We start from the raw sequence: 25,085 nt of genomic DNA, 5'->3' as shown, positions 1-25,085 counted from the left end.
TACCCCTTGTCTTCAAACACGTATGAAGACTATTACTGTGTTACTCACTTTGGGGTCTGTTTAGTAGAAAGAGACTGGCTGCAGCCACCACCAGTGTGTGGAATACGAAATACACAGAAGAACAACTATGTTTGAAAGTCAAAATAAAGGCTACCTAGTTCCATAATTTTATTCTGCAGTAAGAGACCTGCATTTCTTTTGGACTTCACAGCTTTGAGTCAGACTGACAGGTAGTAAAAAGCACTGCCAAACTGTTCTGCTGAGAGGAAGATCTGAAAGCACCTGCTTACTACGAACAGAAAACGTTAGAAGAAGTTGGGAGAGGAAGATCTGAAAGCACCTGCTTACTATGAACAGAAAATGTTAGAACTTATTCTGGATTTCTTAGCTTTCAGATTGCACAAATCTTTCTCCAAAGACAAACACACAAATGTGTGTGTAAATACAGATGTTTGCATGTGAACCCAGACGTAGGGAGCTGTACGTGTGAGAATGCAGACCCGTAGCCCTAGTTCCCCTGCAGATGCTTTGCCTCAGACTTTGCTGGTTTCTTGCTCGTTTAGGAGTTACCCTAACAGGGAGACCAGGACCTGGAATATACCTTGTTTACTATTCAAAATGTGAACTTTTCATAAGGTATATAAGCCCAAGAATCTCAAAGTGAAAACTCCCATGACTGCAAGTGCACCCCTATCACAGAGTGACACAGCGAGAAGTGCCACAACTCCACTATGTTCAGCCACGTTTCTGAAACAAGCCATTAGGCTTCTCTACCAAGGAAAACATGTTGAAACCAGTTTAGTTTTCAGAGTCAAGGAAAAAAGACAAAAAGAATCTTTTCTTACTTTTAAAAATAACTTTTCAGCATATTTCACATGACACGGCTCAATTCATACATCCCCTTCTGACAAAAAAAAGTGCCTACAAAGCGAGTGAGTGCTTTTGCTTTACTTAAGCTGGAAATGAAGTGGAAGCAGACAGAACACTGACCTATAAATGTCAGTGATGGAAGAAGAGCAGAAAAGGAAACAAAGCATATATTTCACTCCATTAGAAAGACTTTAGAGCAGAAATGCAGGTAATAAATTGATATAAGAGAGCCTGAAACTATTTCTATATATGTATTTTACGACAAAAAAGCTACTTCAGTATCAGATAACATCTCAAAGTGAAACTGTTAAAACAAGCTGTATGCACCTGCAAAGCAAACCAAAACCAAACAGTCTGTAAACAAGTGTGAATATATGAAAATTATGCAGAAGTACTGCTACCCACTCCGAGTGCTGAGCCTGAGAGGGGAAAGAGGGCATTCAGACAAGACGAATCTCAAAATATCAGAATTTTTGTCAGGTACAGGTTCAATAAACACAGAATAAAAAGTAACAGTTCAAAAAGCCAACCCACAAGCAAGTTCTGTCTTGTTTTCCTGTTGGTTGGTTCTTGACAAATCATCTGGGGAGCAGTTACCATTTTAATGGCACTGTTTTACAGGAACTTCTTTAAAAACTTGTTTATATCCTGGGTTTAAGGAGGAGGGAGGACGGGTTGTCACCACTAAGTACATCCCTATAATGACCACAAAGAGAATAAATAACCGATCAGGTAATCATCAATGAAGAGAAATACTGGTTCTTACCACCAAGGAGGGTGGTAAGAAATTAGATGACGAGGCGGTAATCTAAATTTTTGGTAGAACTTGGTTTTCAGTATAACTACAAAAGACATGAGACCAGAAGTTCAGCGGTGGTCAGGTTGGGGTTGTTAACACGTACAAAAGCACCACAGCATCTCAGCATGATACGTACCAGCATTGCCCTGGCCTTGTATGGCAGTGGTGATGGGTACTATGTGCGTTCCGTTCTGCGTTACAGTTTTTATTGGTAGCTGGTGTTGACCTAGAGGTGCCTGTTGCACGATAGTAACTGTCTGTAAGGGTGTGGTCTGAGATGTCTGGATGATACGACTAGCAGCTCCTATTGTAGCATGACTAATAGCAGGTATGGGCTCCACTTTAACTGAAAAAAAACCACAGAAGATAAAACATTGTTAAAACAAGAAAGCGTTAAAGAACCATTTGTTTTTACTCAATCAACCCTCAGTGAAAAAGTATATTGTTTTATTATCAGCTCCAACGTATCTGAGACATTATGATGGAAAAATCTTCCATTTTAGCCAAATATGTCAAGCGTTCATCTGGAATTAAGTTTCAAATAATAATCCTTCTGTATTAAAGAGCAAGCAAAACAACTGACCCCACAGGCTCTCACCTTTTACTTCCTTGTGGTCTCCATTTTCTTGAGGTTCTACCTTGGGCTGGGTGACCATCGCAGCTTGCGTGACTACTGCCTGTCCAGCTACAGTGTAAGTGTTTGCTGGTGCTAATCCAGTCACATTTGTGACAGACACAGCTGGTATCTGGTGGACAACATGAACTGTCTGAACTACAGGCTGCTGGGATGTCGATGTTGTCACAGGAGTTGCAACAGTGTAGGTGACGGGTTTAATAGTTTGTGGTAGCTGCCGTTGTACAGTAATTAAAACTGGTTGGCTAGATAGAGGTGATCCTACCAAGAAAGAGAGAAAAATTAGGCTGCAATTTTAATTATTGCTTTTAAGCCAGTCATTCTTTTAAACTCTTTATACCCTCAGAGGATTAACAACCTCCTTCACTAATACCTGAATGATCCAGAAGATAAAACCAGACAATGAAGGTTATGACACCTGGCTATTCCAAGCCACACATTCAAGGTAAGTGCCCTCCCCACCTTCCCCCAAATGCAGCTATATTACCAAGGCTACGTTTAGACTCATTTAGTAAAACTCCCTTCCAAAGATGGGAACATATATGTGCCTGAGGTGTTGTGTGGAACGTGTCAAATTGGCACAACTCTCGCTTCCTCAGCTGGGGAAAGCCTGGTGCCTCTGCTCAGGGCCATGTTTGCCTTCGTCACAGAACGGTCACTGGCACTTCTGCAGCACCAGAATATCACCAAGAAAATAGATGGCAAAAGTATATAAGCTAAGGTAACCAATCATATACATCCTTATCTCATCATGTTCTTTCTTGGTTTTTTTCAATAAGAAAATTCTTATCATGCAAATTTATCCTCTCCCTCTTTATCCTTTCAATTCTTTTTATGGCCACCTTTGAAAGGACAACACGACCACAGACCGTCTAAGACATTTGCTTATTTCTGTAACCTATGTAAACTAAAATTTTGTTGTTTTTTTTTCCTAAACTAGAAAGAATACGTACTAAAAGAAAATGACAACTGTTACAAGACAGTACAGTCCTATACAGGACAGAAGCATTATCTCTGCTAGTAACAAGGTGATCAAGGGTGCTCAAACAGCACACAGATAACAGTCCTTATGTATGCAAACAGAATTTACCTGGCATGTTTACATGGTTATCAAAGATTTGCCGTAAATATTAAGAGGTTAAATATTTACCCTTTTTTTTTTTTTTAAGTGTACTCGGTAGCATTTATATATTAGCCCTCTCCCACCTCCAACACCCAAAGGTTTCAGGATTCCTCACCTGGGGCACTCTGTGCAAATCGCGCTTCTTGAATTACGGCTAGTTTTGGCTGGATAGCACTGGGCTCAGGTTCCATTGGGACTGGAGATCCTTCCCTGGACAGACTCTCGGGGGTCTGGACTCCACTGGAGTGTGCAGACAACACTCCAGAGTGATTAGGAGAAGCTGGGGCACTTCTGTATTTAAAAATGAAAGCAGCAGCTGGTGTGTTTTAACTTCTGAACTGTGAGAGTGACCTGCCTCTACAGAGACCATTAACACACACTGCCCACAGGAGGGCACCTCTGCCTTCTGGCAACTGCAGTTACAACCCAAACCAGGTGATGAGCTTTTATAAAGCTTCTGTTAAAACAGGGACAAAATTTAAAAGCCAATTTCAGATACAGTTAATGGAGAAGCAGTGGTTGGGTGCCTTCTTATGGAGACTCACTAAACACATGAATGTTTCTTCTGGTGGAGAAGAATAACGAGTAAATCTCAGTCTATGGGGCAAGTAATAGAAGATCTGCACCAGCAGAAAGGTAGTAAGTTTACAGTGGGAATAAATTAAACCCACTTATTTCTCCATCACGATTGTGCTTGAACATTATCAAACTAAATACATAATTTTCATCTCTATGTTCAATAAAATGGTAGCCAGTATTTGATAATTTTCTTTGCAAACAGTTTTAAAATGCAGCAGACGACAGTTAGAAATTAAAATTATAATTCTGTACAAAAATCCCAAAGGTATGGCAAGGCTTGCTTACATTAACAATGTGATAGTTATGCAAACCGAGTCAGTTCTTTAACACTAAAAACAAGCAGTACAAACAAGCCTAGTGTATGGGGCAGCCTCCTAGTGAATCATACAGAATTCAAATACTGAGTCTGGATGAAATTAAATTACTAAACTTGTGACTGTATCCAAAACTATCAAGTCTGTATTAGCCTGAAGATTAAACAACAGCCATAGTCTTTTTTGATCATCTGTTTTTCCTTACCTAGAAGAGAGTGGTCCCAGAGGGGTTCTAAAGCAAGGTACTCCCCTAGGCCGCCTTTTCCTAAAAGCCTGCTCTATTAATTTGCTTTCAGAGGCAGGGTCTATCCTCCAGAATGAGCCTTTGCCTGGTTCTTCCTGGGAACGTGGTACTTTGATGAAATAACGATTCAGAGAGAGATTGTGACGTATTGAATTCTATGAAACATAAAAAAATATGTAGAATTCATATAACTTTTCCAAGTCAGAATGTGGCCTACTGCAGCAGTTCGTACTATAGGAGACTCGGGGTTCAGCTCTTTTAATTCCTTAATTCAACAGAACTCAGAGCACTACAAAGGCAGCGCTATAAACCTGAAAGGACTCCTTGCATTTTTCAAATCTTTCCCAACAGTCAAAAAAACCAAGTATACTACTGCAGCAATAATAGGAATGTCATTTCATTCTCTAATGAGAAACATGGTGATTGCAACGAACTGTAAGAACACTACAAATACTTGCGCATAATGCAGTGTTAAAAAAATATAAATTATCAGTCTTCATACACCACCCTTCCCCAGGTGTGAAAGAAAAGGTCAGTTCATTCTAGGAGGGCCAGTAAAACACAGCATATACTGATTCTGATCTTATATGGCAGTCCTGTTCCACAATACAGAAAGAACAGGTTAAATTACACAAGTTCCAAATGCAGCTGGATTGTTGGGAGTTCACCCACAGTCCACTCTGTCTCAACAAAGGAGCCAAGGGTTTAGTGTGTCTAGAAAAACAACAAATGGCAGTAGGTCCTAAAACAGCTCTTCAGCAAGATCTTCATTACTGAACTCCAGTTTGCACAGTACTTTGCCCTCACTTTGTCCTAACACAGACAACTTTTCCATCAGAGATGCAGAAAACTACTAACACCCTGAAGTGGCTGTACCTACGCTTGGCTTTGCACACCTTTTTATTTTTCTTTTTTTTTACCCCTAAAGAGATATAAAACCCAAACCTCTCTAAACATTGTCACTGAGCAAGTAGAAAATAAAGATGAGAATACATACTGAAATATTTGTGGGGGAACAGAGGAAAAAAATGGAGAAAAAAGTTTTACGTTAACAAAAGCTCTTCAAAACTTGCAAAATCAAAAGCAAATTCTACTCAGATATCTGAGTTCACGACCCTGATGGCAACTTTGGAAAACTTAAAGCAATGATAACCATGTATGGTTTCTAAAATGTGAACTGATGAAACCAGAAATGATTTTCACTGCCAAAAATTGAAACAGAACTAGAAAGATGCCAAGAACATGTTTATAAATTGTATTTATTTCTCCATAAGCTAGAATAAAAGAGTAGATCCAAAAGTACCTGCTAAAATAAGTTCACAAAGAGGAGACTTCAAGTCCTCAACAAAATGAGACCTTTATATAATAAAGGATATAAATACCTCAATACTACTTATTAAGGTATAGGATTGGGATACTCTACACACGTATGTATTCCACGTTTTGAATAATATGCACATATATAGCCTCAAATATTATTTAAAACATCTATTATGTAAGTCACCCTAACTGCAACCTAACACCTGATGGATAAAAGCTAGCACAGCTATTTGTACAAGGTACACCTGTTAGTGTTAAAGCAGTGCTTTATATGGCTACTGACTGAACAGCATCTAATTTTCAGCTTTTCCTGTTGTTTTTGTGAATAGGTGCTAATTAATTATTCCAGAATATATATGTCTGCTGCGTCTGTCATCTTGGTTTCGTGAAGTATCATACATCTGGATGCATACACCGTTCTAAGGCAGAATTCTTTAACCATGCATTACAATGTATGTGCATGTTTGGTTCCATGATGCCTACATAAAGCAGCACTATACCCACAGATACTCAAGGTATTTCAGAATAGGAAGGAAAACAGCACACCGGCATTTTATAAACAGAATCTTGTTGCTAAACCAGATGTTAGTATGACTGCAGCCAGGATTTGTGAAATTTGTGCATCTGTGTGAAATGGAAACAAAATTCTTAAGAGACTTCCTAGCCACAAGAGCTAACTCCTTTACTAGCCAAACCATTAGCAAAACGCGAGGAACAGTTCCATTCCCCACTAACCTTGGAATTCCTCTAAGAGCACTTCAACTTTCATATAGGCCCTATGACAAATAAGTATGTGATTAATATTTAAAAGTCCATTCCTCTCCTGAGAAGGCATGTATTCTTCAGTCTTCTACTGGGGCAGCGAGGAGAGTATTAACACTTCCTCCCTGTTCCCCTCCCCCAGTCTCTCCAAATTTTATTCCCTGAAAATAACTCCGGAGCGTGCCTGTGCCGCAGCCCGTGGCTGCACTGAGCAGCACCCCGGGGAAATGGATACTCCATGATGGACAGTGAGGCCTGAATGTTCTATGGGCAAACTGGCTGCTCCTGCTAATTGTGCTCCTCTGTCCTTTGCCGAAGCTAAAAACGGCAGCAGAGGCACTGACCCTCCTGTGTATCTGGAAAGACTATGCCAGACTGATTCATACTCAGTTAGTCATCCTGGCAAATGCCGAGCCTGGGCTCTTTAAAAATGAAAAGAAAGCAGAAATTAATTCTATGGAATTGAAGGGTTTGGTCTACATCAGCCAAAAAAAAAAAAAAAAAAAAAAAAAAAATCAATAAGTTCACCAATAGACTATGCTGCACAAATGAAAAAGGGCAAGATAAAAACAGAAAACACACACTTGTTCCTTCACTGTATTGCATGGTCAAGATCATGGCTTTCAAATAAAACTGAACTTGTAATATTTAATATCTTAATTTTATCTTAAGATAACAATATGGATGTTTACATAATTTTAAGTTACAGAACCCAACTATGTTCCTAGATAGCATACATATATTGAAGTCCACAATGCCAACTGTACTTTCCTTCCCAAAAAGTCTGTACGTGTGGCTCCTAGAGGTTTAGGTAGTACCATTCCATGAATAAAGCAGTGTTTCAAATACATAATGATGTAAATTGCTTGCTTTGTTGGAGAACTTAAGATCAGGAAAAAGAGAACATGCTCATTTAACAAATTCTGTTTCTGAAGGGCTGTTAGGCTCACCAATTGACTTCTTATGACCATTTATAGCTGCCAGTACTACTCACAACTAAAAAAAACATTCCAGAAATCAAATTTACCTGCCAGCCCTTGTCTGCTGTCCTGTAGTATGGATAATTTTTAGTTATGTGCGTATAAATTCCATTTAGTGTAAGCTGCTTATCCGGTGCCATTGTAATTGCTTGTACTATTAACTGTGCATAGGAGTAAGGTGGCTTAGAGTCGTCCTGTACAAGAACAAAAGAAAAAAGGTTTGCATCAATAAACTGTAAGATATACACACCCCCTTTCTAAATTAAAAGTTACAAAACACAACTAAATTAAGGCACTTTTGGATGACCAAAATCTTGAGGCAGAAAAAGAAACTAAAGACAAATTTGCTCTTTGGAACAGCGGATCTTAAGATAACATTAAAAATTTGGAGAAACATACAACAGTGAAGAATTTTCAATAGCCTATAAACAGATATATAACTGAAAATACATACAGAACCTCCCCCAAAGGGAAGACAGGTAAATAAATAAATAAATCAGACTTCCAGTCACAAAAAACTACAAACTGTTTTTAAAGTCTGTGATGTTGAATTATGACTTAGTGCATACAGGTTAGCAAACAAAATTTCAGAAGTCTTACATTCACTTAAGACGTAATTTATGGGACTGATTTCAACCAACGTTTACCTTTGGGCTATCTCCACCCGATGCTTCCTTGTCATTTTCTGACTGTGAATTGTCAGCCATTAAATGTAGGTCAGATGGTATTACACGACTCATTTTGTACCCTGAAGAGCCTGCACCACGGGGGCTAGATGGGCAGGAATTTGCAGCACTGTAGAGCATAAAAAGAAGATCCTACTATTTTGTTATACAGTATATCACCACATTATGTCTAATCAAAAAGCTCTTACTGCAGAAAAGCCCACTACCAGAGCTTCTAGACTACAGTTAAGGGTCTGTCAGTCTTTCCATATATATAAACCCCATCTTCCAAGCCTTCCTAACTCAGCCATGGGAATTAAAATCACTGCAGGAAGAAACCTGTCAAATGAAGCTCAAGCTTTCCTCCTCAAAGGAAAAAGGATTAACTGATTTCTGAGGTTGTATTGTATCTGTGTAAGACTTGCCAACAGAAAAGTCCACTTTAACTAAATAAGCAACCACAAATTTTAAGACACTCACTTGAAACAAGAAACACATCTTGCATGAAATTTCTGCCATATGCTTGCTTGTATTCAGTCTGCTCAAAAAAGATCATCTCTCCTGTGCAGTATTTTTACACATTTGAGAAAATACCGTAAGCACAGAGGAAAAAGAAGTTTTGATTCTCATTTAGATCTAAACCAACATTACGTGTTTAAAGGTATGTGCACATACATACACACACATATGTATGTATAAAAATCATAAACTTATCCATAAATGGGATGCTCCAGCACTGACTCATCCAGTTTAACACAGTATTATGCCAACAGAGCAGACACACTATTACAAAGCAAAAGATAGTGCCAAATGAAAGAAGGGGCTCTTGATACCTCACATTTTGCTATCAGAATAAAAACAAAGATATAATTCTATGTAATTCCATCTTTCTAACAGTTGTCCCTCTGTCTTGCACAGTCCACAGGAACCACAGCTGCATAAAGCTGGTTTTCCTCTACAATTTCCATTTTGCCAATAGGAAAGAGACAGTCACTCTGTCCACTTCTCCCCCCCAAAAAATGTTGGTAGTTCTCTAAAAGGATGCTCTTCTCAGCAATTCATATTGTAACTGACTTCAACACAGTCCTCAGAAATACCAAAAAAGTTAACTAAAAATTAGAATGACAAAACCTGCTATGCCCTCAGAACCAGCCTTACCTCCAAAGACAACCTTTAACTGAACTTGAACCTCTGGATCAAAACATCAAGTAACAAACAAAGCTAGAGAATGTTATTTGGATTTATATAATAAAGCTTTAGCAAATTTACCTCTGCTGAGTTTTGTCTGCCTGGCCTCTCAATAGCAAATTTACCTCTGCTGAGTTTTGTCTGTCTGCCTGGCCTCTCAGGTTTTTTGCTACCTCCCTTCTTATGTACAGAAACAAGGCAGGCACCATAGATTCGGCAATATATATAAAAAATTATTCCTTGAGTTTCATATCACAAGAAATCCACCAACAATTTGCTACCAGAGATATACTACACAAGGGAGATGGGATTTTTAAAGTGTGGTATGGAAGAATCCTTGATTAGAGCTGAAACATGTAACTAATTTATTTTTTTAAATATAGGTCATTGCTGTTCTGTGTTTTCACGTATCAACTGACAACATCCCTCTACTGTGCTCACTTTAGCATATATTGACAAAGCGACACATATGGTATAATCAAAGCAAATTTACAAGTCTTCTACAAAACAGGCTGATTTGAAGAGAAACTGTCAAGCTTTGCTCTCAAAATAGACTCAAAACTGGCATCTTTTTTTTTTTGTAATAAACTATACTCAACAGGTGCATGAAAGCCCTGAAGAGAATTACAAAATTCATAGCAAGGCAAAGAGTGTGGTGATATATGTGATATTATCTGAAATATTTATGAGCTGCTCTGTCATTTCTTGGGCAAGATATGTTTTCCCTGAATTTTAATAAGAAAGCAAACCTGTTATACAGTCAAGTCTAGATCTCTTTTCTCTCTACTTCCACCATTTATAGAGACCTCATTAAACACTACAATATTGAGATCAAGATCTTGGCAAGCATGAAAGAAGTCAATTACCCTTACATTCAAATTTCATTAGCAAGATCTACATTTTTAAAAATCAAGCATTAACAGTCCTTCACTCAACTGAAGATACAGGAAGTGAGGTGGGGTGGGAAGAAAAAACTTTCAAAAGCATGTATGGGACTTTGAAACACAACTTCCAGTGCCTTTAAATGAAATTATTGCTCCTGAATTTTCTATGAATTTTAAAAATTGTATCTAAACTAATTTTACCAGTTTGTGAGGACTGCTCGCTTATGTTTGAGTTTGGTCCCAAATAACAAGTCAGACAATGGCTACAATTACCAAATTAAGCAGCACAGCAAGCAAAAAACACAGATCAACCCCCCTGCAGAAGACCTCCCTCTGCTGAACTCCTCATCTTACACTGTGTTTTTAGTAAAACGTCTGTTTACTTCCAGCAATGACTAATCAATAATAAATCTTCTGGAGTAAGAGATGAGTCTATTTTCCACACTAACGACAGCTAAAAGCCATTCTTTCTGATTATAAACTTCAGGGGGCCAGCGACTGTCAGAATGGTTAAAAATGGTAAAATTTAGACTTATTTCAAGTGTCCCCACAAGCATGCAAAAGTAAAAAGCATTCTAAAACATCTGGAATGCCAGAAAAAGGTAGGCTTCTGTGCTGTTCTAAAAATGCCAGGCTCCTGAGCAAATGGTTACATATTTAACACATTAAATTCCAATATTAAAGGCTGTTCATGCCACTACTGTATTGGTTAGCAGAAGGGTGGTTTGCTCCAAGGCAGGGTATGCTGAGCTTCAACTAAACTTCTACCACAAAAGCAAAATATTTAAAATTAATTAGAAAGTCATTTGAAGTCTGTAACCATACATTGCCCTGTATCCAATCTGCAAGGTTTAAATACCTGATGGTTCCTGTGGGAGAAGGGAGAGGGCTGATCAGGTGAGCCATGTTGTCTGGAATGTTTATTGTTAAGGGAGAGATCTGGGGTTGCACAGGCTTCACTGGGGACTCTGGGGCCTCCTGTTTTTCTCTCTTTTCATTGGACAGAGCTGTGAATGTTATCTTGATGTTTGTGCTGGGAAACCTGAATGTACAGCTGAAAAGTAAAAAACAAACATATAAGCCACCTGTTTACAGAACATAAGACTTGCTGTGTAACTTGCATGCATCACAACCTTATTTAAAAATAAAAAGGTACGGTGTCTTATGTAATTACCTATAACCATCTTGGTTTTACAGATGATACAGAAAGATCAACGTGACCGGAAAAAGATCCCCAAATAAGCAATTTTAAAATTTGTAAAGAAACTTTAAGCAAATGCAATTCTTTGTGACAAGGGCATTTTATGTTTTGTCTCTAAACTTCTTGAGGTTCGTCCTGATCTTGCAACTATCCCTAAAAGAAGTACTATTTTGAAGACAAAGGGCTATTATTTTATGATTCCAAAGAACAGCTTCAGCAAACAAAGCAGTAGGTCCATTCTATCAAAATTGATCAGGAGCATAAACACTGGCCAATTTGAGGTCTAGGAAGTTTCACAGACTGGTCCAACTAAAAGATTTTGTTTCTTTTCTCTTAAAATACTTATTAAACACATATCAATCCTAATTCTCATCATTTACAGAGTACATTGCTGTTGCAGTACTACTACTACTATATTTGAGAGCCAATTTCAATAATTGCCCACTTTTGTATATTACCAGAGGTTGCGTGGCCAAATTTAAAGACTAATGATAAATTAATGATGTGCAATTGTGTAAGAATTTGGAAAATAAAATACAATTCATGCACCTTGGAGTACTTTCCTTTCTACCTCTCTGTATAGAGCATTTAGAAGTTAACCCAATTAAACAGAACAGGCTATTTATAACTTCTCAGTAAATAAACAGATTGAGTAAACAAGAAACTTAATTTTCTCTCAATAAAAGCATCTATAAAAATACAGTTCAAATAACTTCACTATCTCCTCCTTCTTAAGTGGTTAGACTACACTCTGCACTAAACCCACAATTATATTTACACACTTCTGCTACATCATGAAAAGGACTTTCCAACAAGATAATACCCAGAAAAAAAAATTAGAAAACGTTGGGGTTTTTTAAGTGTTCTAGGTAGAGCTAGTTTTATAAAGAAAGGAACCATTAGCATGCTGGAACAGGCCTAAGAAACATAGCTATGAATGCAAGGTACAGACTGTAAACAAAAGCGCTTATTTCTCTGGAAAAATATATGAAACGTCAAAATGATGTAAGAATTGGAAAGAACACTCAGCTTTGGAGCAGCCTTAAAAACACTAAGGCTCATGTGTTTTGGTTTTTATTTCTTAAAATTAACCTAAGGATGTTTATAGAACAAAGGCAGCATTTGGTTTTCACTACGTTTCTTGCCACATGCACCGCAGTGATTCTTTTTCCCCACAATACACACCCAAGGATCAGGAAAAAGAGAAAGCGTCGGCAATGACCTTCCTTTTCTCTCAGTCTTACTTCTCAGTACGGACCGTGTCCGAATTTAACAGACGACCTATTTCTGAAACATGCTCAATGTACTAAATTAGGAACAGAATCTATGCCAAAAAACTGCACAAGCATTTCTGCAAAAAAGTTAAATGGACCAATTTCTGGGTTGGGGTTTTTTTGGGGTTTGTTTGGTTGGTTTGTATCTTTTTTCTTTTAATATCTCCAGTAACAGCTCATTTATTTGCTTTTCCCAATAGAAAGTATTTTTTGCTTATATTGTTTTAGTGACAATTGAAAGAGTTCTGAGCTGTTTTGCTAATAAAAATGTTTTCTAAACTTTTCAGTTAATCCTCAGTAATGACAACACTACTTCTGTAGTGTATAAAGAGGGTATTGCTAAAGATTAAATAAAAATCCCTGTCAGAAAGCAAACAACAATATGTTTCACATAGGGACAGGCTTAAAATTTAGCCTGTTCTATGTATCTTATGAGGCTATTTCATACCTACAACCTGCAAATTACCTTAATGCTTTCAAGACCACACTTATTTCATGTTAAGAAAAACATGGGAACAACTGGACATCGCACTAGATGGTCATTCACATGTTAGATTTCTTACTGCTCAGGGAAAAGCCTCGGTACATAACAAAGAGCAACCAAAGTCCTACAATGCTGCGGTGAGGTAAGGATGGGGAGGAGGTACATCTTCACAACTTGGACACAAGTACTTAGAAATAAGGAAATGCATAAAAGGAGGAGGTACATCTTCACAACTTGGACACAGGTACTAGAAATAAGGAAATACATAAAGCTGTTTTTCTCTCTTTTCATTGGACAGAGCTGTGAATGTTATCTTGATGTTTGTGCTGGGAAACCTGAATGTACAGCTGAAAAGTAAAAAACAAACATATAAGCCACCTGTTTACAGAACATAAGACTTGCTGTGTAACTTGCATGCATCACAACCTTATTTAAAAATAAAAAGGTACGGTGTCTTATGTAATTACCTATAACCATCTTGGTTTTACAGATGATACAGAAAGATCAACGTGACCGGAAAAAGATCCCCAAATAAGCAATTTTAAAATTTGTAAAGAAACTTTAAGCAAATGCAATTCTTTGTGACAAGGGCATTTTATGTTTTGTCTCTAAACTTCTTGAGGTTCGTCCTGATCTTGCAACTATCCCTAAAAGAAGTACTATTTTGAAGACAAAGGGCTATTATTTTATGATTCCAAAGAACAGCTTCAGCAAACAAAGCAGTAGGTCCATTCTATCAAAATTGATCAGGAGCATAAACACTGGCCAATTTGAGGTCTAGGAAGTTTCACAGACTGGTCCAACTAAAAGATTTTGTTTCTTTTCTCTTAAAATACTTATTAAACACATATCAATCCTAATTCTCATCATTTACAGAGTACATTGCTGTTGCAGTACTACTACTACTATATTTGAGAGCCAATTTCAATAATTGCCCACTTTTGTATATTACCAGAGGTTGCGTGGCCAAATTTAAAGACTAATGATAAATTAATGATGTGCAATTGTGTAAGAATTTGGAAAATAAAATACAATTCATGCACCTTGGAGTACTTTCCTTTCTACCTCTCTGTATAGAGCATTTAGAAGTTAACCCAATTAAACAGAACAGGCTATTTATAACTTCTCAGTAAATAAACAGATTGAGTAAACAAGAAACTTAATTTTCTCTCAATAAAAGCATCTATAAAAATACAGTTCAAATAACTTCACTATCTCCTCCTTCTTAAGTGGTTAGACTACACTCTGCACTAAACCCACAATTATATTTACACACTTCTGCTACATCATGAAAAGGACTTTCCAACAAGATAATACCCAGAAAAAAAAATTAGAAAACGTTGGGGTTTTTTAAGTGTTCTAGGTAGAGCTAGTTTTATAAAGAAAGGAACCATTAGCATGCTGGAACAGGCCTAAGAAACATAGCTATGAATGCAAGGTACAGACTGTAAACAAAAGCGCTTATTTCTCTGGAAAAATATATGAAACGTCAAAATGATGTAAGAATTGGAAAGAACACTCAGCTTTGGAGCAGCCTTAAAAACACTAAGGCTCATGTGTTTTGGTTTTTATTTCTTAAAATTAACCTAAGGATGTTTATAGAACAAAGGCAGCATTTGGTTTTCACTACGTTTCTTGCCACATGCACCGCAGTGATTCTTTTTCCCCACAATACACACCCAAGGATCAGGAAAAAGAGAAAGCGTCGGCAATGACCTTCCTTTTCTCTCAGTCTTACTTCTCAGTACGGACCGTGTCCGAATTTAACAGACGACCTATTTCTGAAACATGCTCAATGTACTAAATTAGGAACAGAATCTATGCCAAAAAACTGCACAAGCATTTCTGCAAAAAAGTTAAATGGACCAATTTCTGGGTTGGGGTTTTTTTGGGGTTTGTTTGGTTGGTTTGTATCTTTTTTCTTTTAATATCTCCAGTAACAGCTCATTTATTTGCTTTTCCCAATAGAAAGTATTTTTTGCTTATATTGTTTTAGTGACAATTGAAAGAGTTCTGAGCTGTTTTGCTAATAAAAATGTTTTCTAAACTTTTCAGTTAATCCTCAGTAATGACAACACTACTTCTGTAGTGTATAAAGAGGGTATTGCTAAAGATTAAATAAAAATCCCTGTCAGAAAGCAAACAACAATATGTTTCACATAGGGACAGGCTTAAAATTTAGCCTGTTCTATGTATCTTATGAGGCTATTTCATACCTACAACCTGCAAATTACCTTAATGCTTTCAAGACCACACTTATTTCATGTTAAGAAAAACATGGGAACAACTGGACATCGCACTAGATGGTCATTCACAGGTTGGATTTCTTACTGCTCAGGGAAAAGCCTCAGTACATAACAAAGAGCAACCAAAGTCCTACAATGCTGCGGTGAGGTAAGGATGGGGAGGAGGTACATCTTCACAACTTGGACACAGGTACTAGAAATAAGGAAATACATAAAGTGTATACTCAACAATTCCTCCAATATTCCATGTAAACATGCATATTAGAACATCTCCCTTTTTACACTACTGCACCACCTTCATGCATTATCTCCCCTGTGGGCATCTTTTGCAAAAAAAGGTAAGGGCAGCTTACTCAGATGAGACTAAAGCACAGATTTCAAAGCACAGCAGAGATGTTGTGCTCTGAAATATCGATCAAGTTCGGAAAGAAAACCCTGAAAAGCAGCCCCCAAACCAGGAGCTTTGAATATTCAAAGATACTGTACAGATTATAAACATGCCAAAAAAAAAACAAAAACCAACCCCACCCTTGGAACTTGTAGTCAGGAACTATATTAAAACCTAAAGGTGTTACTGTTACAGTTTACAATATTTCACATGCTGATCTTGAAAGGATGGTGTTATTAAAGACAACAAAACATACTTACAAATCACTATCTAGTTAGAACATGCAAACACCTGAATATTAGCAAAAGACCACATCTGTCAATTGATTCATATTTGTAAACAGAGCTTTTTTTAATAGAAGAGTATTTTTTTATAGCTGGAATTCAGCCAAAAGGCAGAATAAAGAGTGTATATTAATCAACAGATTTTCTGAATAAACTGCATTAATGCAAATGTATTAAATTTACTTCCAAAAATCTAAGTTAGGAACATGTTCTAATTTAATCAGAATCAAGTTGGTTTTGGCATATTCTTTAGTTACACAATGAACTAAAACAAAAACCACAGCACACCCAGAGGGAGAGACCTGATCAAACATTTAGTCTAGAGCAAGCTGAATTTGATTTTACTCACTGTTTAAAGTGTTTACAATAGTTTCATGAAGTGCTACCACAGGATGGTTGCTATAGAAGAAACTCATCTATACAACCCACTTAAAAAAAAAAAATAAAAAGAGAAGGAAAAAAAAAAAGAGTAGTTTTGCAAGCTGTCGCTCTATACCTCATCTACTCAACTACCACTCTGCCTTTATAGGGTGATGCCATTTGGAGTAAGAAATCAAATAGAGCCACCAAAATTGATCCAACACATTCCTAAAACCAAACGTTTACAAAACATCCATGTTTAAACAGTTATATGATGAAAAGTGTACCAGGTACCCACGTGATGAAAACAAATCGCGCTATTTAGCTGATGTGCCGGCGTTGTATTTTATGTATTTCAAACAACTATTCACAGCAGCCACACTTAAATCATTTTATTAGGGTTATTGATTATGAGCAGTACTTGCATTCTGCTTTCCACAGAGCATTACAAAGGAGGACAACGTGCAAACTAGGAAACTACAGCAGAGATGGCACAACTAAAATGCAACTCATGATCCTAATTATTCTTTTTTTAAAAGTTCATTCTGGGTCAACTACTGGAAAACAGACAAGAAGCATCACATCATTTCAAACTATTCCCTAGAAAACTCTTACTATCTCTATAGCTCCCAGCAAAACAGAGATGTGCTGATCTAGGCACTACCTCTAAAGAGCTTAGCGAATTTGTAGGGTGCCAGGTAAGTGTCTTGTGGGAAAACGTGCAAAGTCTAGTTTTGTCACATCTGTATTTCTAATATTTTCTCACTTCCCGTCAGTGGTTCTGTCTGTACTGCAGGGAAAAGCTAATTATAAACTTGTAATTCTGCCTATATGAAAATACCATCTGATTGAAAATGAGGAATTCTGTCCTGTCTCCATCTGGGGAGCCAAAACACAGAAGTAGGATTTCAATTTCCTCCCTGTACATAAACCCTGCTATGAAACTCAGCGCCTCAGTATCCTTTGAATTATTCTGTTTTAATTGTCTTTTAAGAACCGGGACGGAAACTGGAAAGAAGCTGCCATCCTACTGTTATTTTATCAGCATCTCCAGATTTTACATTCAAACAAATTATAGAGGTTCTCACTAATAACCCCCTGAGTCACGGTAATCACAACCGTATAATTCAATTCTTTTACACTGACTCCAACACCGAACACCAGTTAACTGAAGGATCTTCCTATATTTTAAACAGATCTAAAAGAGTAACAAGGTGAGAGTTTTCAAACTCTTGTTGATTTACTGAGAGCCAATGAGAGCTTCCACTTGTAGCATTAAAAAAGTAAGACCCACAAAAAAAGAACCGAGTCAGCATCTGGGAGATGGCTTTTGTTGATTTTTGACTTCAAATACTTTAAACACAAGCATGGGCAACAGCGTAACTCACCTCAAAGAGAAACAGAGGTAATTAACAACACCTGGACCAGACCTTTTCCAACCTAGGTTTTCCCTGACAGTACAGCAGGGTAAAATGGTGCTACTCTTACTTCCTTCTCCTCCCCTATTTTGATCGGTGACCTAACAAAAAAACCATGAAAATCACCATACTTCTAAAAATGGCCTCCCTTTCATAGAAGGGAGATTTGAAACTAATCCCTTTTCTAATTCCTCTTACCTACCTACTTATGACTCACCTCCCAACTGGTCTTTCCCCATCACTTCCGTAAAAGTGATCCTCACGGCCAATTAATTTATTTATACTTCTGGTAGAAGACATGAAGGCCTGGAAGCTTAAGTCACCAGCAAGATACTACAGTGTGCATTTCCACCCCCACTTTTGATTCAATTGTATTTTAAAAGTCAGGTAAAAATTGTTTTCTTACATCATTCAGTTAGAACCACAGGAAATTGAGTTTGGAAGGGATTTCTGAAGGTCTCTAGCTCAATTTCTCCTGCTCAAAGCAGGGCTAATTTCCAAGTTAGACCAGGTTGCTCAGGGCCTTGTCTAAGCAAATTTTGAAGCCTTCCAAGGACAGAATTGGGCAATTCAGCCCTGTAATTCGCCACTTAACAGTGAAGGGGTTTTCTCATTTGGCCAGGTATAATTGCTTAGTTGCAACTCGCTACAGCTGCTCGTCCTCCAACTGTGAGCCTCTCAGTGCAGCCTGGCTCCATCTTTTCTATAGCCACCCTTTAGGAAGGGGAAGACTGCAAATTAGATCCACCTTTGGGCTTTGAGGTCCTTTAGCCTCTCCTCATATGCCATACGTACCAGTTCCCTAAGCATCTCAGCAGCCCTCCCCTCACCTCTCCATTTTGTCACCAGTTTTGTTTGTATGGGCGGCCCAAAACCAGACACCGTTATGACCCAGTACGAGCCCAGACTCCATCATCACAAGGCTGCACTGCTGAAAGATGTAGAACCTCCTCTCCCCCAGAACCCCCCAGTCATGCCCAGCCTTCACCCACCCCAGATGCAAGATTTTACATTTTTCTTTGCTGAACTTCACAAGGCTCCTGTCAGTCTGTTCCTCGCTGACAGCCGTGCCCTCCAGCACGTTAACCACTCTCCACCCCAACGGGGCATTATCTGCGACCCGCTCCGGGTACTCCCCGTCCCACAGCCCAGGTCACTGACGAACAACAGCACTGACCCCAAATCTACAAGGTCAGAAAGCCACAGAAGGTCTACCCTGCGCCGTTCTACAAAACATCTGTACATGAAATCTAAGACAAGCACGTCAAAACTGAGTGGCATTCAAGCATCCATAGGAACACAGTACTTGGAATTTACACTTTGTCTGACTTCCTGCTAATGGGTAAATTTCAGTATGAAAGAACAAGGACCACAATTTTACCTTTTCTCCATTTGCTACTTCATTTATTATTGATTTCATCACAAGAGATATTAGGAAATATAAATTGAAACCAGATCTAGCTATTGCTTTTTAATCAATTTTTAAATAAGTAAGACTTAAAGATGAGTCTTTACACAAACAACTAGAAATACCATGGAGGTAAAAAGAGCTCAAGAAGTTGAAGCACAATTACATATAATTTCAGCCTTTGTGAAGTCTGTGTATTGTGCCTTCATGTCCTGAGAAAAAGGTACATCTCTAAAGAAAGAGCTGAGCCCTGTTCCTCTCACAGATCAAACTGATGCACAGGGAGCACTAGGGAACCTGTGAGAAGAGATGCAAATCTATATCTTGGAGATACCAGAAAGAGGTAACTTCTGTTAACTTGGAGAAAAGCAACAACTCCCATACCAAGGAGGAAGTGGCTGCTTCACTCAGCCTACTCTTTTCCAGAAGAAACTTAATTACATTTTAACTTCCTCATCTTCTGAATTTTATACCAAAAGGTTTCTGATTGTTCAAGACCAAGAGCAGGCATACTAAATTATTCACATCCAGAATTTATTTTTAAGACTTTGGGCTGTATGTAATTGAACTGGAAGTCAGTACTGCAGTCCATCATCTTTAGACCTAAACAGAATCAACACAAGCAAAACTTACTAAAAAGACAAATTGAACTGAGCTGCTTCAAAGCAGAATCAAAATTTTAAGATAAAGTATCCAACAGTTATAAATCTGGGTTTCCAAACTAAAAATTAAGGTAGATGTATAAATCCATCCAAATAGTCACAGTATTTAACAGCTACCTGAAAACTCCCAGCACTGAATGATTACTAATAAAGTACAGGTTATTAGAAAGAAAAAATACAGTATTTTTTGTAGTAAGCATCTCCTTGACTCTTTAAACACGCATAACTGTTCAGAGACTTGTCTTACAAAGTCTCTTCTAGGATTACATTAAAAAGTGCTGGCGTAAAACTTACCCATTCTAAGAAAAATACTAAGAGTATCAGAAATTTTATACTGGATATTCTGAAAAAGGGTGATCCAGTATCATAATACTCAGACTACAATTATTTTCTTACTCTCCGAAACAGGAAACTTTATTGAAAGCCAATTTTTTATTTAGCTGCTTGTTTACGTACATGAGGTATAACCTTATGCTCCTATCAGAAATTTTAGTGTTAACATTACATTTCTAAAATTTTCTACATTGTTGGTAATAGACAAAAGGAGTCTCCATTTTTCTCTATCAGCTTTTGGGGGGAGGAGGGGGGAAAGTAAACAAAAAATTTACTTCCAAAATCTATGGTAAAGAAATGTAAAGCCCAACTTCCCTACTAGCTTTTTATAAAAGTTTTGAATGCTTTCTGCGTGCAGTTGACCACACCCTGCCCAGCAATGTGAGAAACTACCCCAGCAGGAACACGGCATCACTTCCTACAAGTACATGTACACATACACGTTGTGGTAGGATGGATTCCTCCTCCTCCCTGCCTCCACGGTTTTAAACTAAGTCTTGATTTAGCTATTTACCATAAATTTACATTCATTTATGTCTGGCCATTACTAGTCAGGACACTTTTAGAGGTTACCCAAAAAGAAACCGCCCTTTAAGAAGTGGCAGCTTTTTCCTCTGGGGAGTGAATCGTGACCTCATGTGTGTTCCCCTTAATTCTCTGTATCCTTTGCAATTGATTCCTCTTGACCAAAGATCAATAGTTGCAAAGCATGTCCTCCACAAACAGAAAATGTGAGGGCTCTATAGCAAGCTCGACCTCAATACCATAAGGAACAAAACACTCTCAGATTTTTAAACCAGCAGTTAGACTTTTTATTCTGAGCACTGGGCATGCTTTTCACAAGTATTTGTGTGTTTTTTCAGGTGTGCCATCACTGTCTACACAGTGACATAAAGCAGTATGAAAAAACGCCCTAAAGAAAAAGATCACTGATCTATCTATACACTCAGTTGTCTTAAGATTCAAAAGCAAAGACCTGTGCATCTTGAGAAGGGATGAAATATTGTTGTAGCCTCATGTGAATTCAAGTAGGCCAACAAAACACTTGTACCAAATTCTAAGCAAAATATGATCTAGTTGTAAATTAACAGCTTCACCATAGGAAACCTAGGTTACATACTTCCCCCACTCATGTTTTAGCAAGTGCGTAAGAAGTATGTAAAGCTGTTGGTATTCATTACAGGAACGGTGCTAACTGATTTCTCCAGAAGGATCTGGAACAAGGCTGGCTGCGTCAAAAAATGATCCTATGACAACAGAATATCAATGACGACACCAGGAACGCTCCTGAACCACTAACAGCAAATACAAACTGAATAATAAACACATTGTTGTTTGAAATGGTGTTCAATTCCTCTTTCCCACTTGGAAAGCTAACTTTGTAAGAAACAATGCATTTTTAACCCTATGTTCACAACAATTTCTCTAAGGGCATTTAAGAGGCAAGACTGAAAAAGACGTGTCCTGAAGTTGTTCAACTACTGCAAATTTTCCTGCAAATGTAAATGGTTCTATTAAGAAACTTAACGCTGATCTCACCCCTCCCCTGCATTATTATGCTACAGAAACAAGCTTTAACCAAAGTGCTATTACAAATTTTCAAAGGTTCTTGTTTTAGCACTCAGACGTTTCATTTTCTTTCTATACCAACCACACAAACATTGGTATTGATCAGCAGCAAGAACATTTAGGTTACCCTACAGTCATGGAAACGTGCTACGGTTAATTAAAAATACATATCTCAAAATCACAAATTCCCACTGCATTTTCCTCTTTTCTTAAAGGATAAAATACTTAAACCAGCAAGAAGAAGAAGAAAAAAATAATCTAAAGAAATTCAATACAGTAGCCCTGCACAGGCTGCAGGAACTGAGAAAGAAATTGGCCTGCAGGCAAGAATGTAGGCAGCAGTTACTGTAGAAACCAAGCTCTTCGTTGCTTTTCTCTAAGCAAAAGAAAGACACAAAAGAGCTGGAAAACAGCGATCGATGGGAAGCAGCTTATAAAGCTGCTTGTCACATCTGCTGCAGGAAAACCAGACACTAATTCATTAAAACTGCTCATGTAATGCCTCTGGAATTTGAGGCTCCCCAGCCTGTGAATACAAAAGAAACTCCGCCTATGGAAACACTGCATTTTCGGGTATTTAGCATCTCTGTACACAAAAGCTGTATGCAGTGTCAGGTTGTGTGGTCTCTATGCCTAAATTTCGTTCTAAACTATAAAAACAAATTAAAATTTGTCCAAAAGATTGTGTGCCTTTGTCTTTGCCAAATTTCAAATAGCTATTTCGAGTCCCAACAGAGCATACATAACTCTATAATACAATAGTTTCCTGTTTAAAAAACAGAAACAAAACACTCGCAACAGGAAAGTAAAAACCAATCATCATTTCTTCTTCCTTTCAGATAACTGCATTTAACAATGGTTTCCTATTATCAAATATGCAAGCTCAAACTTTCACCACGACAGTAAATACCATTCAAAAACTTTTCCTAGAGCATACAATTTACAATCATAGCTGAGCTGAAGCAGACAAACCACAACCGCTATATCCTTTATTACCAAGTTAGCTAGTTACAGAGGTGCCTGGCATTTCACCCTCAGTTGTAAGGCACTCGTGGGGATGCAAAAGTCCATATGGAAACACTGAAGTTAAAATAATATTATTCAATGCTAAATAAAAAGCTATCAGCAAGCCACACAAAACGGTTTAGCACTAAACATACAGCACTTGGCATTTTACTATTCCTTACAATTAAAACAGTAGGGGGAAGTACAGTGAACAAGTGCTGTCATGATGTGTTTTGACGCAAGCATAATCATAAAAAAGCACTTATGACTCACACATTACTTTAGTAACAGAATACTTCATTTATTACCTCATCAGAGATCTGCATTCTATTACAAAATTAGGCCAAAACTCCCTAATCAGTACCAAAAGAAGAGCTACCCACAAAAAAAGAGAAAGAAAAAAAAGGTTATTCCTGCATCAAGGAAGCAAAGTTTATTTTAGACTGGCTTTTCAAGACAGAACTTTGCTTCCAAGAGCAGAACAGTCCTTTATTTCACACAGAAATCTATGACTAACTCAGGCCATTGAAGAGTGACAAAAACTGCTTCCTACCAACTCCAATTTTGAGCAGACAGCAGTGTTTAATTTCCCCCTTAAATCTGCCTGTCTGGTCAAAGAACAGACTTTTTTCAGACTCCTCTCAAAAAGCTAGGGGCATTAATTACATTTCACAATTACCTACCTAAAGATGTTTGATGTTCAAGGGCCATTCCATACTTCCTTCACTTTGGTGATACTGCTGGGCTGAGTATCTCAGTGGAAATGAAGATTTTATGTTATATTCTGAGATCTTTTTTTAACCAACTGTACTCTGCAGAATGTTCGTCCAAACCGGTTTTAAATTTTTCTCCTATTTGCAAATTCCTAGAACTTTTCTAGTGAAGGTGCAGACCCTCTAGATGCATGAAGACCCTCTTTATATGCATGAACTGTTCCACAGCGTACACAAACTTACTTTCCTTAGTCACTGTGTGCACTCTCAAGAACCAATCAAGACTGCAAAGAGGCTGAAAGCTCCTAAGTAAAGAAACTATTTCATCTACAACAAACACGTTGTTATTGGAAAATATTCCTCAAGAAGCACTCCTCCTGAGCTATTCTTCTAAGACCATGCCAAGTTCTCAAATCGTGGGCTGTTGCAAGGGGCAGCAGGAAAGCGCAGAAGGATAAAAACAAATAAAAAAATAACAGACATGATTTAACAAGTTAGAGAGTCATGCAAGTGGAAATCTGTCCAGGAATAAAAAAACCCAACAGACTAAATAAAAGTCAGAATACATGTTAACCATTGTCACTGTACTGACAAAGAAACAACAATATAGAGAATGAAAGGGTATGGCACGCAAACATGAAGCATGGGATTCATTTCTCCAAGGGTAAACCTGTACCTGTGTTAGTCATCTGTCTTTGTAGTGAGTGAAAATGAACAGACATTTAATGGTGTACATCCCCTAGAAGGGAAAAGCCTAAATGCCTTTGAGGAAGTCAAGTTTCATGATGCCTGTTTTACATTGAATTTAAAGACAGCCTAGGTGTAGACACACACTCACTCACACACACACCCCAAGTATTAAGCAAAATGAAATCCACTCTGAACAACAATCTAGTAAAGTCATGAAAAATATAAGCCAAGGCTCCTGAAGCATAGGTACCAACCAGGCTCTTGGCAATAAAGGCTTGATCTTGGGGAGTTTTCATGGGATACAGGGGTGTAACAGCTCAGCACTACCATCATGAAACCATCATGACACCTTAATTTAAAACCTGTATTGTACTTACTACATAAAAAAATGGTTTTTTATGCAACTGTTCTAACCATTTTCTTTCGAGGTTGAAATTTGAACTAACACAGAAAAATAAGTTTCCAGAAGTTACTAATCACAAAAGGGAGTGCACAACTCCCTTTGTAAACAAACAAAGCATGTTCAATGCTTTCCAACAGAATAAGTTTGGTATCACTTGACCAAGTTTGACCAAGACAGTGCTTTGGCTGCAGATACTGTTAACAGAATGGATTATGACCACTTAAGTCAAGCATTCCTCACAAAATATCTACCACTCTGAAGATGTGCATGCACTAGACACTACAC

The 25,085-nt window shown here is 37.8% G+C and overlaps 1 protein-coding gene across 1 annotated transcript in view; it reads right to left on the bottom strand.

Moving 5' to 3' along the window:
- The window catches only part of FOXK2 (forkhead box K2), a 49,704-nt gene that overhangs the window by 3,582 nt on the left and 21,037 nt on the right, over nucleotides 1–25,085 (bottom strand). Inside the window, exons 2-8 of the mRNA XM_014951277.1 lie at nucleotides 11,222–11,416; nucleotides 8,273–8,420; nucleotides 7,673–7,819; nucleotides 4,525–4,718; nucleotides 3,542–3,717; nucleotides 2,268–2,564; nucleotides 1,806–2,015 (exon numbers count right to left, since the gene is read on the bottom strand). Coding sequence (XP_014806763.1) covers nucleotides 1,806–2,015; nucleotides 2,268–2,564; nucleotides 3,542–3,717; nucleotides 4,525–4,718; nucleotides 7,673–7,819; nucleotides 8,273–8,420; nucleotides 11,222–11,268 — 1,219 coding nt within the window. The 5' untranslated portion in view covers nucleotides 11,269–11,416. The remainder of the gene's footprint in view (nucleotides 1–1,805; nucleotides 2,016–2,267; nucleotides 2,565–3,541; nucleotides 3,718–4,524; nucleotides 4,719–7,672; nucleotides 7,820–8,272; nucleotides 8,421–11,221; nucleotides 11,417–25,085) is intronic.

Source organism: Calidris pugnax, unplaced genomic scaffold, assembly GCF_001431845.1.
Source record: "Calidris pugnax isolate Ruff unplaced genomic scaffold, ASM143184v1 scaffold9, whole genome shotgun sequence".
Lineage (NCBI taxonomy): Eukaryota > Metazoa > Chordata > Aves > Charadriiformes > Scolopacidae > Calidris > Calidris pugnax.
The sequence above is the reverse complement of the archived record's forward strand: the minus strand, read 5'-3'. Positions and strand labels throughout refer to the sequence as shown.